Source organism: Zalophus californianus, chromosome 1 (assembly GCF_009762305.2).
Source record: "Zalophus californianus isolate mZalCal1 chromosome 1, mZalCal1.pri.v2, whole genome shotgun sequence".
Lineage (NCBI taxonomy): Eukaryota > Metazoa > Chordata > Mammalia > Carnivora > Otariidae > Zalophus > Zalophus californianus.
In genome coordinates this window covers 118644560-118657311 of record NC_045595.1, presented here as the reverse complement: position 1 = coordinate 118657311, position 12752 = coordinate 118644560, and the positions used below count along the sequence as shown (strand labels likewise).

The 12752-nt window shown below is 34.8% G+C and overlaps 1 protein-coding gene across 2 annotated transcripts in view; it reads left to right on the top strand.

Annotated features, from left to right (window-relative positions):
- BCHE (butyrylcholinesterase) overlaps window positions 1-8623 on the top strand; it is a 60706-nt gene extending 52083 nt beyond the window's left edge. The window contains exons 3-4 of one of the 2 annotated variants that reach the window (XM_027587489.2): window positions 800-966; window positions 8005-8623. In XM_027587489.2, the coding sequence (XP_027443290.1) occupies window positions 800-966; window positions 8005-8129 (292 nt within the window). In that variant the 3' untranslated portion in view covers window positions 8130-8623. The remainder of the gene's footprint in view (window positions 1-799; window positions 967-8004) is intronic. The other variant, XM_027587490.2, reaches the window with a different exon arrangement.
- The last annotated feature ends 4129 nt before the right edge of the window (window positions 8624-12752 follow it).

Below are 12752 nucleotides of genomic sequence, written 5' to 3'. Positions count from 1 at the left end.
AATCACAATGAAATATATGGGAAATATCAGCACAAAAAGAGAAGATGAGAAAGGGAATCTGAATTGACCTAGCCCATGCCCTTGGGAAATGAAGGGATTCCAAGCTTGACAGCTGGGACAAAGGCAAGGAGGTGAAATAGAGGAGGGAATTCCTAAGAAACTGCCCCTAATTCCTGTTGGTTAGCTCATGCGAAGACTAAGTGGCACCATGTTTGTTAAATTTATGTGAACCCGTTGGGGAATTATTGAAACATTTTTCATCAGTAAGCAGATCTACAAGAATGTAAGATCAACTTAAAAGTGAGACTGAAGGAAGTTTCCTACACTAATGACGTTATTGCATAATAGGATGTGTAATCAGTCACAAACTCAGGCAGTAATGACAAGAACAAATAGAATGACATGGATGCAAGATACTCAGCAGAAATGTACTAATGTTCACTGTGAGAAGATTGAGTCTGAGGTAAAGGAAGAAAAGGAGACAAAAGGAACATTGCGCCTTCGAGCATGTTTAAGTGTGAATAAAACATTAGCATTCTTGAAATAAAAAAAATATTTTTTCTCCCTCTATATTAAACAGAAATACATGTAAAAGTTTTTCTTTAAATTTTAATTCCTACACTTTTAGTTTAGCACTTCAAGTTGCTGAAAACATTCCACCCAGTTCATTTTTACTTGACATCATCAAAACAAATCCACATTTTTTCTGACATTTAAAAGCTGTTGTTGGTTTTTGAGCACGCTATTCTCTCTAACAATGATTTCAATAGAACTATAATGTCTCTCTTTAATTTTTTAGAAATCCAGATGGAACCCAGAACAATAGCACAAGATGGCCTGCCTTCAGAAACACAGACCAAAAATATTTAACCTTGAATACAGAGTCACCAAGAGTATATGCTAAACTACGTGCTCAACAATGCCGATTCTGGACACTATTTTTTCCCAAAGTCTTGGAAATGACAGGTGTGTGTTTTTTTAGTATTTGGTCAAATAATTGGTTGTGGATTATGTAAAAGGGAGAAAAGGTAGCCTATCCAAGGCACAATGATGGTGTTAATCAGTGAATTTACAATTAGTCGATTCCAGGGGCGCCTGGGTGGCTCGGTCATTAAACGGCTGCCTTTGGCTCAGGTCATGATCCCAGGATCCTGGGATGGAGCCCCGCATCAGGCTTCCTGCTCCGCGGGAAGACTGCTTCTCCCTCTCTCACTCCCCCTGCTTGTGTTCGCTCTCTGGCTGTGTCTCTTTCTGTCAAATAAATAAATAAAATCTTTTAAAAAAATACAATTACTTGATTCCAGTGAGTACATTACTTTCACAACTTTTCTTCCAGCAAGTTTAGATATTTGAGGGCTTACTACATGAGCAGCACTTTAGTAGTAAAATAGAGAAACTAAAGTAGAGATTTTCCCTTAGAGGAACATAAAACTTCATAATGGAACTAAAATAGGGCACTACTTGCCTATTCAGCTTATCTTTGTGGAGTTAATTAATGGATAAATGAATAAATAAACATATAAAATAATGTATAGAACTAAAAATATAATTAATAAAATATAGAATGAATATAATTTATACTCAAAGAGAGGTAAAAACAAATTTATTGATAAATAGAACTCTTGATTTCTAAGGGAGGAAAAAACTCCAGAATTTAAATATTTAAAAACACAATCCAAATATTTCTAAATATTTTGAGCTTAGAGACATGTATCATGAGCACATACATATATAACACAATCCAATAAACAGACAGTAATTTAATTAATCTTTAGGAAGGGATTCCTTAAGCTTATATAAGGAAATACTAGGAAAATTGGTTCAAATTTTAGTGTTATTTCAAAATTCATTAGTAAGAAAATATTTAAATTAACTTGAGGGAGCAGCTTGAATGATCGCCTCTTCTGTGAGGAAAATGACATACATATCTCATTCACTTGCCAGTTTTAAAATGCCCAGCTGTTTCTAACCCATGTGACTCCTCAGACCTTGATTTTTCAAGTAAAAGTAATTGACTTTCAACCATCAGATATATTGCTGCAGTTTCCTTAGACTTTACCACTCTGTTCATCATAATACACTGTAATTTGGGGGCCAAGTTAGATATTACAATAGAGTAGATGCTTTAGTTTCCTGTTTAGAGAGGTTGGGGGTTAGTTTCAGGCAAACATGGGCATCTTAGAGCTATTTTTGATTGTTTAATACACTTTTTAATTATCAGACATTACTCACCAAAATTATAATTATGTCCTCCATCTGTTTGGGAGATGTTTCTGATATACCAGTGCTCTGTGTATTACCAAATGTTCTGTGACATAATATATATCCAGAGATGGGTTTCTGCATCCCTTGGCAAAGCTACAGAGCTGCCCTTGTGTCCTCGGGGTGTGAATAACAATGAGGTAATGTGTTTAATCTGCCAAGAGACCAAAAGAGGTACCATTTAACATAACACAGACTACACGTTCTTAATCTTTACTTAAAATATCTTTAAATGAGAAGGTCATAATTGAGGAACAATGAGAACAGGTGGGGAGGATTTTAAATGACTAACTTATTACAAGCCAAACTGACCTGTTCTGGTTCGAGCTTCTGTGGTCTGTTGCAATTTCTCTGTTGATAGAATAAAATTTAAGTATCAGCAGTTTTTGAAGATGTACTTCATAATCTCTATCTCTAAATACTCAACTGCCATAAAGCATGTTGAATAAACAAACTCCTAAGATTTTGGCTAGCTGCCACGCCTTCCTATGCAGTGAGGAATCACTTTCTAGTTTGAGCAACACTGAGCTGTATGGAAATAGCAGGCCTGGCTCCTAATTAGTACCGTGCTCTGGGATTGTTCCAAGCACCTTAAAAACATAATTTTATGCTTTAGCATTTTTTCAGATAATTCCCCCAAAAAGATTATATTAAATATATTTTATAAAATGTAAAGTAGGGCGCCTGGGTGGCTCAGTTAGTTAAGCGACTGCCTTCGGCTCAGGTCATGATCCGGAGTCCCGGAATCGAGTCCCACATTGGGCTCCCTGCTCAGTGAGGGGTCTGCTTCTCCCTCTGACCCTCTTCCCTCTCGTGCTCTCTGTCTCTCATTCTCTCTCTCTCAAATAAATAAATAAAATCTTAAAAAAAAATGTAATGTAAATGCATGATAGGATTGTTGTAACATGGGGAGCCTAGTGGCTCAGTCATTAAGTGTCTGCTTTGGCTCAGGTCATGATCCCAGGGTCCTGGGATAGAGCCCCTCATCGGGCTCCCTGGTCTGTGGGAAGCCTCCTTCTCCCTCTCACTCTGCCCCTGCTTGTGTTCCCTTTCTTGCTGTGTTTCTCTCTCTGTCAAATAAATAAATAAAATCTTTACCAAAAAAATTGTTGTAACATTAATATCCTCATTAATAATCAAAAATGTTTTACATTTAAACGGAACCAGTTTGAAGTTATATGTTTTTAGGTTTAATAAATGAATAATGTAGGGAATTAAAAAGATTAAGAACACATGTTCTTACCATATTTTGTGTATTTCAAGCTGCAAAACCTCACACATTTCACTATTTGATATTTTGAAAATTAGGGTTATTCATATGACCTGGGCTGAAGTTCCTATGGAAGTATTATGTTTTTTTAAAAAAGCAGCTCTACATGTAAAGGAAAACTATTTTTTTTTAAAGATTTTATTTATTTATTTGAGAGAGAGAGAATGAGGGATAGAGAGCACGAGAGGGAAGAGGGTCAGAGGGAGAAGCAGACTCCCTGCTGAGCAGGGAGCCCGATGCAGGACTCGATCCTGGGACTCCAGGACCATGACCTGAGCTGAAGGCAGTCGCTTAACCAACTGAGCCACCCAGGCGCCCTGTAAAGGAAAACTATTGACTGAGTTTCTTAAAGGTAGAAATATTTACCTCACTCATGATGGAAAGCCAATGAGCTTTTATAAGTACCAATTGAGCAGTAGTTTACATTTGCACAATAAATGTTCTCAAATAAAATGATCCTTAAGACTTGCTCAAACACAGGAATTCTAGCACTTAACGTTTAGACTATACTTCAGCATATGCCTGTGCTATTAGTGTGTGCACCTGCAGGAAATAAAATGTGAATATTTGTTTTAAATATTCTCAAATTCAAAATTTTCACTAGAAAATGTAACTGCACAAAATATTTCACAATTGTTTGAAAAAGAAAGAAAAAGAAATAAAGGAATGACCCATTCAATGTCAATAAGATATCAGTATTTCTCACTAAAAGTGGAAGAGTAAATTTACTTTGACCTTCAAATCCTCCCAATAAAGAAAAATATTAGATCCAGTGGTTTTTGCTTTATTCCATGTTAAAAATACAGGCATACATTAAAGATATTGCCAGTTTGGTTCCAGACCACCACAGTAAAGCAAGTGTCACAATATAGTGAGTCAATGAAATTTTTGGTTTCCCAATGCGTATAAAAGTTATATTTACATGATGCTATAGTCTGTTAAGTGTGTAGCAGCATTATGTCTAAAAAATAATGAACACATCTTAATTTAAAAATACTCTATTGCTAAAAACGCTAACCATCATCTGAGCTTTCAGTGAGTCATAATGTTTTTGCTGGTGGAGGATTTTGCCTCAAATGTTCGTGGCTGCCGACTGATCAGGGCTGATGGTTGCTGAAGGCTGAGGTGGCTATGGCAATTTCTTCAAATAAGATAACAATGAAGTTCTCACATTGAGTGACTCTTTCACAAATGATTTTGCTGTAGCATGTGATACTGTTTGATAGCATTTGAGCCACAGTAGAACTTCTTTCAAAACTAGGGTCAATCATTTTAAACCCTACTTCTGCTTTATCAACAGAGTTTATGTAATATTCTAAATTCTCTGTTGGCATTTCAACAATCTTCACAGCATATTCACCAAGAGTAGATTCCAGCTCAAGAAACCACTTTCTTTGCTTGTCCAAAGGGAGCAACTCTTCATCCTTTAAAGTTTTATCATGAGATTGCAGCAATTCAAATATAATAACAATAAAAAGATTGAAATATTGCAAGAATTACCAAAATGTGACACCGAGACTTGAGTGAGCAAATGCTGTTGGAAAAATTGTGTGGATAGACTTACTTGAGGTGGGGTGGCCACCAACTTTCAGTTTATAAAAAATGCAATATCTGCAAAGCACAATACAGTGAAGTGCAGTGGAATGGGTATACCTATATGTGGTCTTCAGGCTTCACCTGAGTTTAGAGTAGTTCACTCTCATCCCACACTCAGAATCATAACAGGACAACTAATGCGTTTCTGATCTGCCCCATAAGGAATTATGCATTCCTTGGAAACTTTAATAATTGTGTAACAAACAGGAAAATAAGCAAGTAATGGGAACAAAAGAGATTTTCAACGAAATCTCAAAGTACATGAATTATTTTTTATTATAATGATTAACACATGTCAATACCCAATTTAATCTTTTCTTCTACCTTTACCTCCATGAATAATTTTGAGTAGACTCACCTCTCCTGTATTCTTTCTCAATGCCTCAGACTTGATTAAATAGACTCTGCTCTGGTGAAATATTGCTCTCACTCTTTTTTCATCAACAAGACAAAAGGTAGCCTTATTAGTATAATTCTTTCTGTTGGGGAGAAAGCTTGACTTTTTCTTTTTTCCAAATGAGCCAACAATGTGGACAAATCAAAAATCACAAAAGTCCTGAAAAAGTGGTGTCGATATGTTTATGAACTACTGGTATCGATCTAGCTGTACATGGATTCAATAAGGAACAAAGTTAAGAATAAATTTTTGTAAGAGGGCAGTAAATTCATTAGTGGAGCTCCCAATAGATGTATAGGGCTTGATTTCATAATGTACACACCATTTGATTTATCCTTCACAGTAGCACTGCAAAATAGTGATCACCAACTCCAATTATAGTTGGAAAACTAATTTCAAAAGTTAAGAATTTTTTCTATGTCACTAATATAGTAAGTGGTCAAGCTGGAATTTAACCCATGTCACTCCAAAGCCTATATAATGTCCTTTTTTTCACTTTGTAGTACCTTGTTAACTACAAAACAAATAGATCTACATCTCACAGATAATAAGTCTATGTTCACTTAAGTAGTATTCCAGTTTGGAGAAAGAGAAGTAGGGGGAAGAAAAAAAAAAACTTCTAAGTTTGGTTTTGATTGATGTCATGGGACTCAAAATTTTTGTTATCTTTTCACTATGGTGTGTTCAGTTCCGGGTTGTATTGGAAAATAATCAAATGTTTCATATTTTATTGTCTCAAGCAAAGCTCAGCATTATTAAAGAAAAAATTACTCAGGTCTACAAAGCATTTATACACTAAAAAGCAAAGTATTTTAATACACTAAATTGTATAGTGTTTGATTATGATATTCAAGGAAATAAATTTACATTTATATGAATCAATGAATTTGGTATCATTCTATGCGCAAGAAAGGAAAATCAAATCTAAGACCTTTTCTCTGAGTATTAAAATTCATGGAGTAAGTGGTGGATTACCATCACTTATTTGTTATATCAAAAAGTTTGTTCTTTCTGAACTTTAGAGCCCTTACTTGGCATAACATTTAAAAAAGCATTTAATTTTGAAAAGATACCAAAAGAGTGCATCATTTGGTGTGATATTTAATGTCTTTCACATCTAATGTTTTTTAGAAAAGTTCTATTATTCAAAAATAATTACAGTCATTGACATTCTAAAAGCCATTTTTAAAATGGGACATTTTTGTATATATTCTCAAATATTTGTCCAAAGTCCAAGCAGTATGAACATTTCAAACTTACATATATCCTAAATTACAGGGGATATTTTCATAGCTGTATGAATGTTTTAAATATTTTCATTTTCATATAAACTAAAAAGGAATCACTGAATGTGCTCCACTGTTAATAGTATGAACGGAAAGAAGACACATTTTCATGTATAAAGTAGTAAGATCACATAAACTATGTTCTCCAAATTAATATCTTACAGAAATATAATTAATTTTAAAAATTCCTAACTATAAAGTATATATTTAAAAAACTGTCAAGTCCTTATTTTCAGGACAGCTGAAATAACGTAGTGTTGTTTTTTAATTCAGTGACTAGAGCACAGCATCCTAAAAGTTTAAGAAGTAAGAGAACTACAAATGTGGAAAATACTAATAGACTTAAATATAAACCATCTTCTAGCTTTATCATACGTATTTATATTAGGAACATAGATACATGATTTTAGAGGTTTGTAATTTAAGAGATCCCGTTCTTCACAAACCTTACTCTTTAGTGTAATACATTTTCAAATAAATCAAGATTTCGAGGTGCTTGTAGTACATAGACCATTTTCGGTTCATTGTCTCACATTACTTCTGGCATAAACACTCCCCTCCTCTGACACAGGCATATGCTACTGGAAAGCAGAGATTGTCTTCATCATCTTTCTCATTCGCAAAGCAATTAATAAACTCCTTTCATGTAGTAGCTTCCATTAACTGCTTTCAATGATTATGCATTGTTTGGAATTAAAGTACACCGATACAGAGTGAGAGTGAAATTTACATGGAGTGTCAACTACAAAGTTACCCTTAGGCATTGATAAATATATATAAATATTTTCATCAGAAGTAAGTCTGCTATATAATTATATATGTAAAAGAGATGCATTAAATAAGATTTCCGTTATGCATAGGAAAAGATAGCAATATCTATATACTATATATCTTCTTAGAAACTTAAGTAAATATATGTTATATGATATAATTAGATGTAATATATTGATTCATTTTCACATTTTTATGGTATATGCAATTTATACATATATATAATTTGCATTTTCATATAATGTATAAAATTTTATTAAAAGCTTTCCAGGTAGTGAAAGAAGCTGCTAATAAATAATTAAAAATTAAAAAATTACTGTGCAGTGAACTTGGAAAAAATGGCATCCGTGATCAAAGTTATTTTTCAATTAAGGTAAACAGATTAAAATTCAGATTAATATAACTTATTCCATGTTTTACAGGAAACATTGATGAAGCAGAACAAGAATGGAGAGCAGGATTCTATCGCTGGAACAATTACATGATGGACTGGAAAAATCAGTTTAACGATTATACTAGCAAGAAAGAAAGCTGTGCGGGTCTCTAATTAATAGATTTACCCTTTATAGAATGTTCATTTTCCTGTAGATCAAGGTAAAAATATCGGTAGCTCTCTTACATACCTAGTAAGAAAGCTCTTATACAGCTGAAGCAAAAATACCAGAAGGATAATATCGATTCTTCACATCTTCCACTTCGTATTGTACCTAGCATTTCAAAACCCAAATGGCTAGAACACGTTTAATTAAATTTCACAATATAAAGTTTGACAATTAATTATATGCATATTAAAATGATTTGCAGCTTCAAACTCTCTTTCCTGAGTAACTTTATGAATTTTTCTCCTTAAAAATACCCGTATTCTACTTTTAGTTGTGTATTTTCATTACCACTCATAAAAAGGTATCCTTTTAAAAGGAACTAGGTCTTGAAACACTGGACACTAATTTATAATACTATTTCCTTTAAGTAATTTTGGGAATTTAATGTCAATATGGGATATTAAAACAAACAGACAATAATTGGTTCCCTTTGTTTTTTATAGGAAGGCAAGAGGGAATCTTAAAGTAAAAGGCTTGGTTACTTTGAAACACCTAGTGACTAAAACAAAATGTTGCTCCCAAGAGATAAAACGTAAAAGAATATAATTATTTCTGTTTTTTATTTTTTTTAAATATGTACATTCCTAGTCCTCAAACTCTATTCTTCATTCTTTCAACTCTTGACCTTCCTCACCTCCCCACTCCCTGACTCTCCCAAAGGTGTACATGTGTAAATTACTCTTCCTGTAACTGAAAAGTAAAACATGCAGATGAGCAGAAGTCTAAAGTCAGAAGTCATATACCAGCTGGGATAGGAGAACTCTTGCCTTGCACCTAGAAATACTAGGATTTTAATAGAGAAATTGCTTAATTCCAGGAAAGAAATTGTTATACTTTCTGCAGATAAATGATATTATTTTTATAATTTAAAAAATTATAAAGCTGCATTTACTAACTGGCATGGCAACTAAACACATCCATTGAATAAATTAAACAAGTAGTTCATTAACAGGGAGAAGTCAGAGATTTTAAGTTTCAGAAAAGGTCAGTGCATGTTGATTATGTTAATTAAGTATTGAAAACCAGCACTCAGGATAGGACAAAGTATTTAGTATATAGGTCTGTAGATTGTTGGTTAAAGTGTGTCCCATTGTTCACTGGTCATAAGGATGTTCAGAGTCAGATCCAGGATGGTCCGTCGTCCTCACTCATTCAAGTTTCAGGCTACCTTATCAGCTTCAGCTGGTTAGAGAGAGAATTTATTATACAAATCAAGGCAGTTTTGATATCACTTCAGTGCTGCTGTAAATGGACATCTCTGCTTTAGAGTTCTTCCCTCATCCTATGATGCAGGAAAACAACAACAACAACAACAACAACAAAAAGCACCGCGAATGATAGGCGAATAAGCAGACATTCCATTCTACACCACCATTTTTGTTTCAGGAGCCATTCTTCCAGGATCCATTATGGTTTTCTGAATCATTTGAGCCTCCTTTTTATGTAGAACCCTCTGAAATGTGAAACAACAGGATGATGCCTCTTCAACAGCATTAAAGATCCTTTAGAGACACTCTTGATGAAACCAATAATTAGGAAAACATAATTTTGTTTATAGAATACCTGTAACCTGCCTTAAATGACAGGCTCCAATCATCTGAAAAGATCCCATGGGCCACTTTGTCCCACCTTGGACAGCCAGTTGGTTTGTTCTTGAATTTTACTGCAACAACACTTTACTTACTCTGAAGCTTTTACCCAAATACAGCAAGTGTCAGCCAGCACATAAACCCCTCTGCGTTTGTTCTGTAAATAAATTAGTATGAATCCACTGTGTCCAGCACCATTGCAGGAAGATAGGTTAAGGCTTTTCAAGAAAACACTGTATAACAGTGTCTATACAGTTTCTCTTACTATGATTGACATTTAAAAGGCAGTTGCAGTGTAGGATTTTAATTCAGGAAACTCAAGCCAAGGGAGAAACTTGTGCATAAAATGATGGAAATTAGTATCTCTGAATACTTGGAGATTTGTCTTTCAGCAGGCTCACAGATGAAAGAACTTTCAGTTGTCTGAGATACTAGAGGTATAGAAGCATTAAAACCTAAAATGGCATAAAACCCTTCCCAGAAAGCAGAGTATAGGGAGATGATAGCATACGTACACAAAACCATGGAGGCTTTCACCCAATTCTGGTAAATTTTTAAGGTACATCTCTCAAAAGTATGAGGGAAAATTATGTCTAAGGTTACAATAGAACAAGTGGAATTAGTCCAACCAGTATCACAACACTTAGCTTGATCAATTATTTAAGTGAAAACATTTCTTGCAGTGTGGCACTCTCCATAAAACTTTGCATTATAGGGTTTATTGAAAATTATCATTTATGGTTTGGTATCCATGTAATACGTATAGGGATTAAGGTAACAAGTCACATACCTTTAAAAAACTACCATTAAAACTGGTTTTATTTTTCAAATAAATTGGCTGCTGAATATTATCAGCATGAAGGCAAGGTAAGTAATTTCTGGTCAATCAGAAATTAAATTTCATGGATAAGTCTTAACATAATTGCAGCTGTGACATTTTTAGCAGAATATTCAAATAAATGGAGCCTCCCTGACATTGCTGAAGGATGACAAACTCAACAGCTAGTAAAATTTCCTGTTGTGTCTGCAGCCTTACTGATTTCAACAAAAGCGTTCTCTTTACAAAGAATTTGTTTTAAAATTAGGATGGTAAGAAAAGTAAGACGTATATATATTTTTTAACTAAATGTACTTAATGTCAATGTAAACCCCCAGTGCAGTTTATCAATATGATCTTGGGGGAAACTAGATTGTTAAAGAATAAAGTAAACACCAGATTTGAAAATACACACACTCAGGTACCTGCATACATACATACATTTATACATACAGGACTACTCTATTAATGTCCAGCAGGTGATTACATTGAAGAATTCACTGAATACGTCCAAGATAGGGGAAAAACAGGGGGGTTGGAGTATAGACAGTCCCTGATTTATAATGATTCGACTTAGGATTCTTTGATTTTACAATGGTGCGAAAGCAGTAGAGATTCAGTAGAAACCATACCTCAAATTTTAAATTTTGATCTTTTCCCAGGCTAGCGCTATGTGGTATGAGGCTCTCTCATGATGCAGGGCAGTGGCAGCAACCTGCAGGTCCCAGTCAGTGCTGCAATCATGAGGATAAACATCCTTCCCATTTATAGCCATTCTATTTTTTACTTCCAGTACAGTATTCAATAAGTTACATGAGATATTCAATACTTATTATAAAATGAACTTTCTGTTCGACAATTATACCCAACTGCAAGCTAATGTAAGTGTTCAGAGCACATTTCAGATAGGCTAGGCTAAGCTATGAAGTTCAGTAAATTAAGTGCATTAAATGCATTTTTGACCTATGATATTTTCAACTTACGATGGGTTTACTGGGATGTTTCCCCAGGCATGGTAAGTCATGGAAGGGCCAATTCTGATAAAACACAACGATCACTTTGACATGTCATTGACAAAAGCTGCTGTAACTAGAAAATGTTTTACTTATAAATTGATTAAAAAGACACATAATAGACCAATTACTGAGTGAGGAATGCAGGTTGTAGGGGACAGAAAAAGTAAAACCTTTATATAGCCAAGCCATAAGTCTAATATTATATCCAAAAATGAACAACATCTAAAATTCCAATTTTCCTGAAAAGAAGGAAAGAAAATGAAGGAAGGAAGGAAGGAAAGAAGGAAAATCCCTTCCTCACTTACGCCCTAGCTTCCATGAGTTCAGCTTACCTTGCTCTGTCTTATCCCTGGTCCAAAATCTCACCATTACAGTTACCAGCTGATGAGAAAATAAGGCAATAGAAGTGGCATAGAGATTTTAGAGGTGAGTTAGAACACAAATAGCCATAACACACAACATAAAATTCATTTACCTCACCCAAAAAATCTGGGTTTTCTCTAGGCATAGCCCATTTTCACAGCCTAGTTTAACCCTTTACAATTATCCTGAAAGACAGAAAATTCTGAATTTCCAAGGCAATTAACTGCCAGTGGAGATTCCCAACTAGGAACTGCGTGCACAATGCCACCACACGGTATCTGGTGCTTGTTGACTGAGTGGATGAATGAGAGGATAAGATATAGCATGGTTGAGTTCCACTACATAGGAGCAAAACTGTAGTGAGAATCTTTTTTTTTTAAGATTTTATTTATTTATTTGAGAGAGAGAGAGAGCACAAGAGCAGATTGGGTCAGAGGGAGAAGCAGACACCCTGCTGAGTAGGGAGCCCCATGCAGGACTTGATCGTGGGACTCCAGGATCATGACCCGAGCCGAAGGCAGCCACTTAACCAACTGAGCCACCCAGGCGCCCTGTAGTGAGAATCTTGAGGAAGCCAAGAGAAAGCATGAAGATAGAAAAATAGAAGACAAGAAAGAAGAGCCAGAGAAGGAGGAGAAAGCCTTCATCTGGAATCAAATTTACCCAAATGATCTGTCTGGGCACTTTGAGAGTTTCAAGGCAGAAGAGATGACGAGAAAAGAAATTGCAGATAGATAGATATAATTTATTAGATAATTTTACATTGGTATATGGGGCATTTAA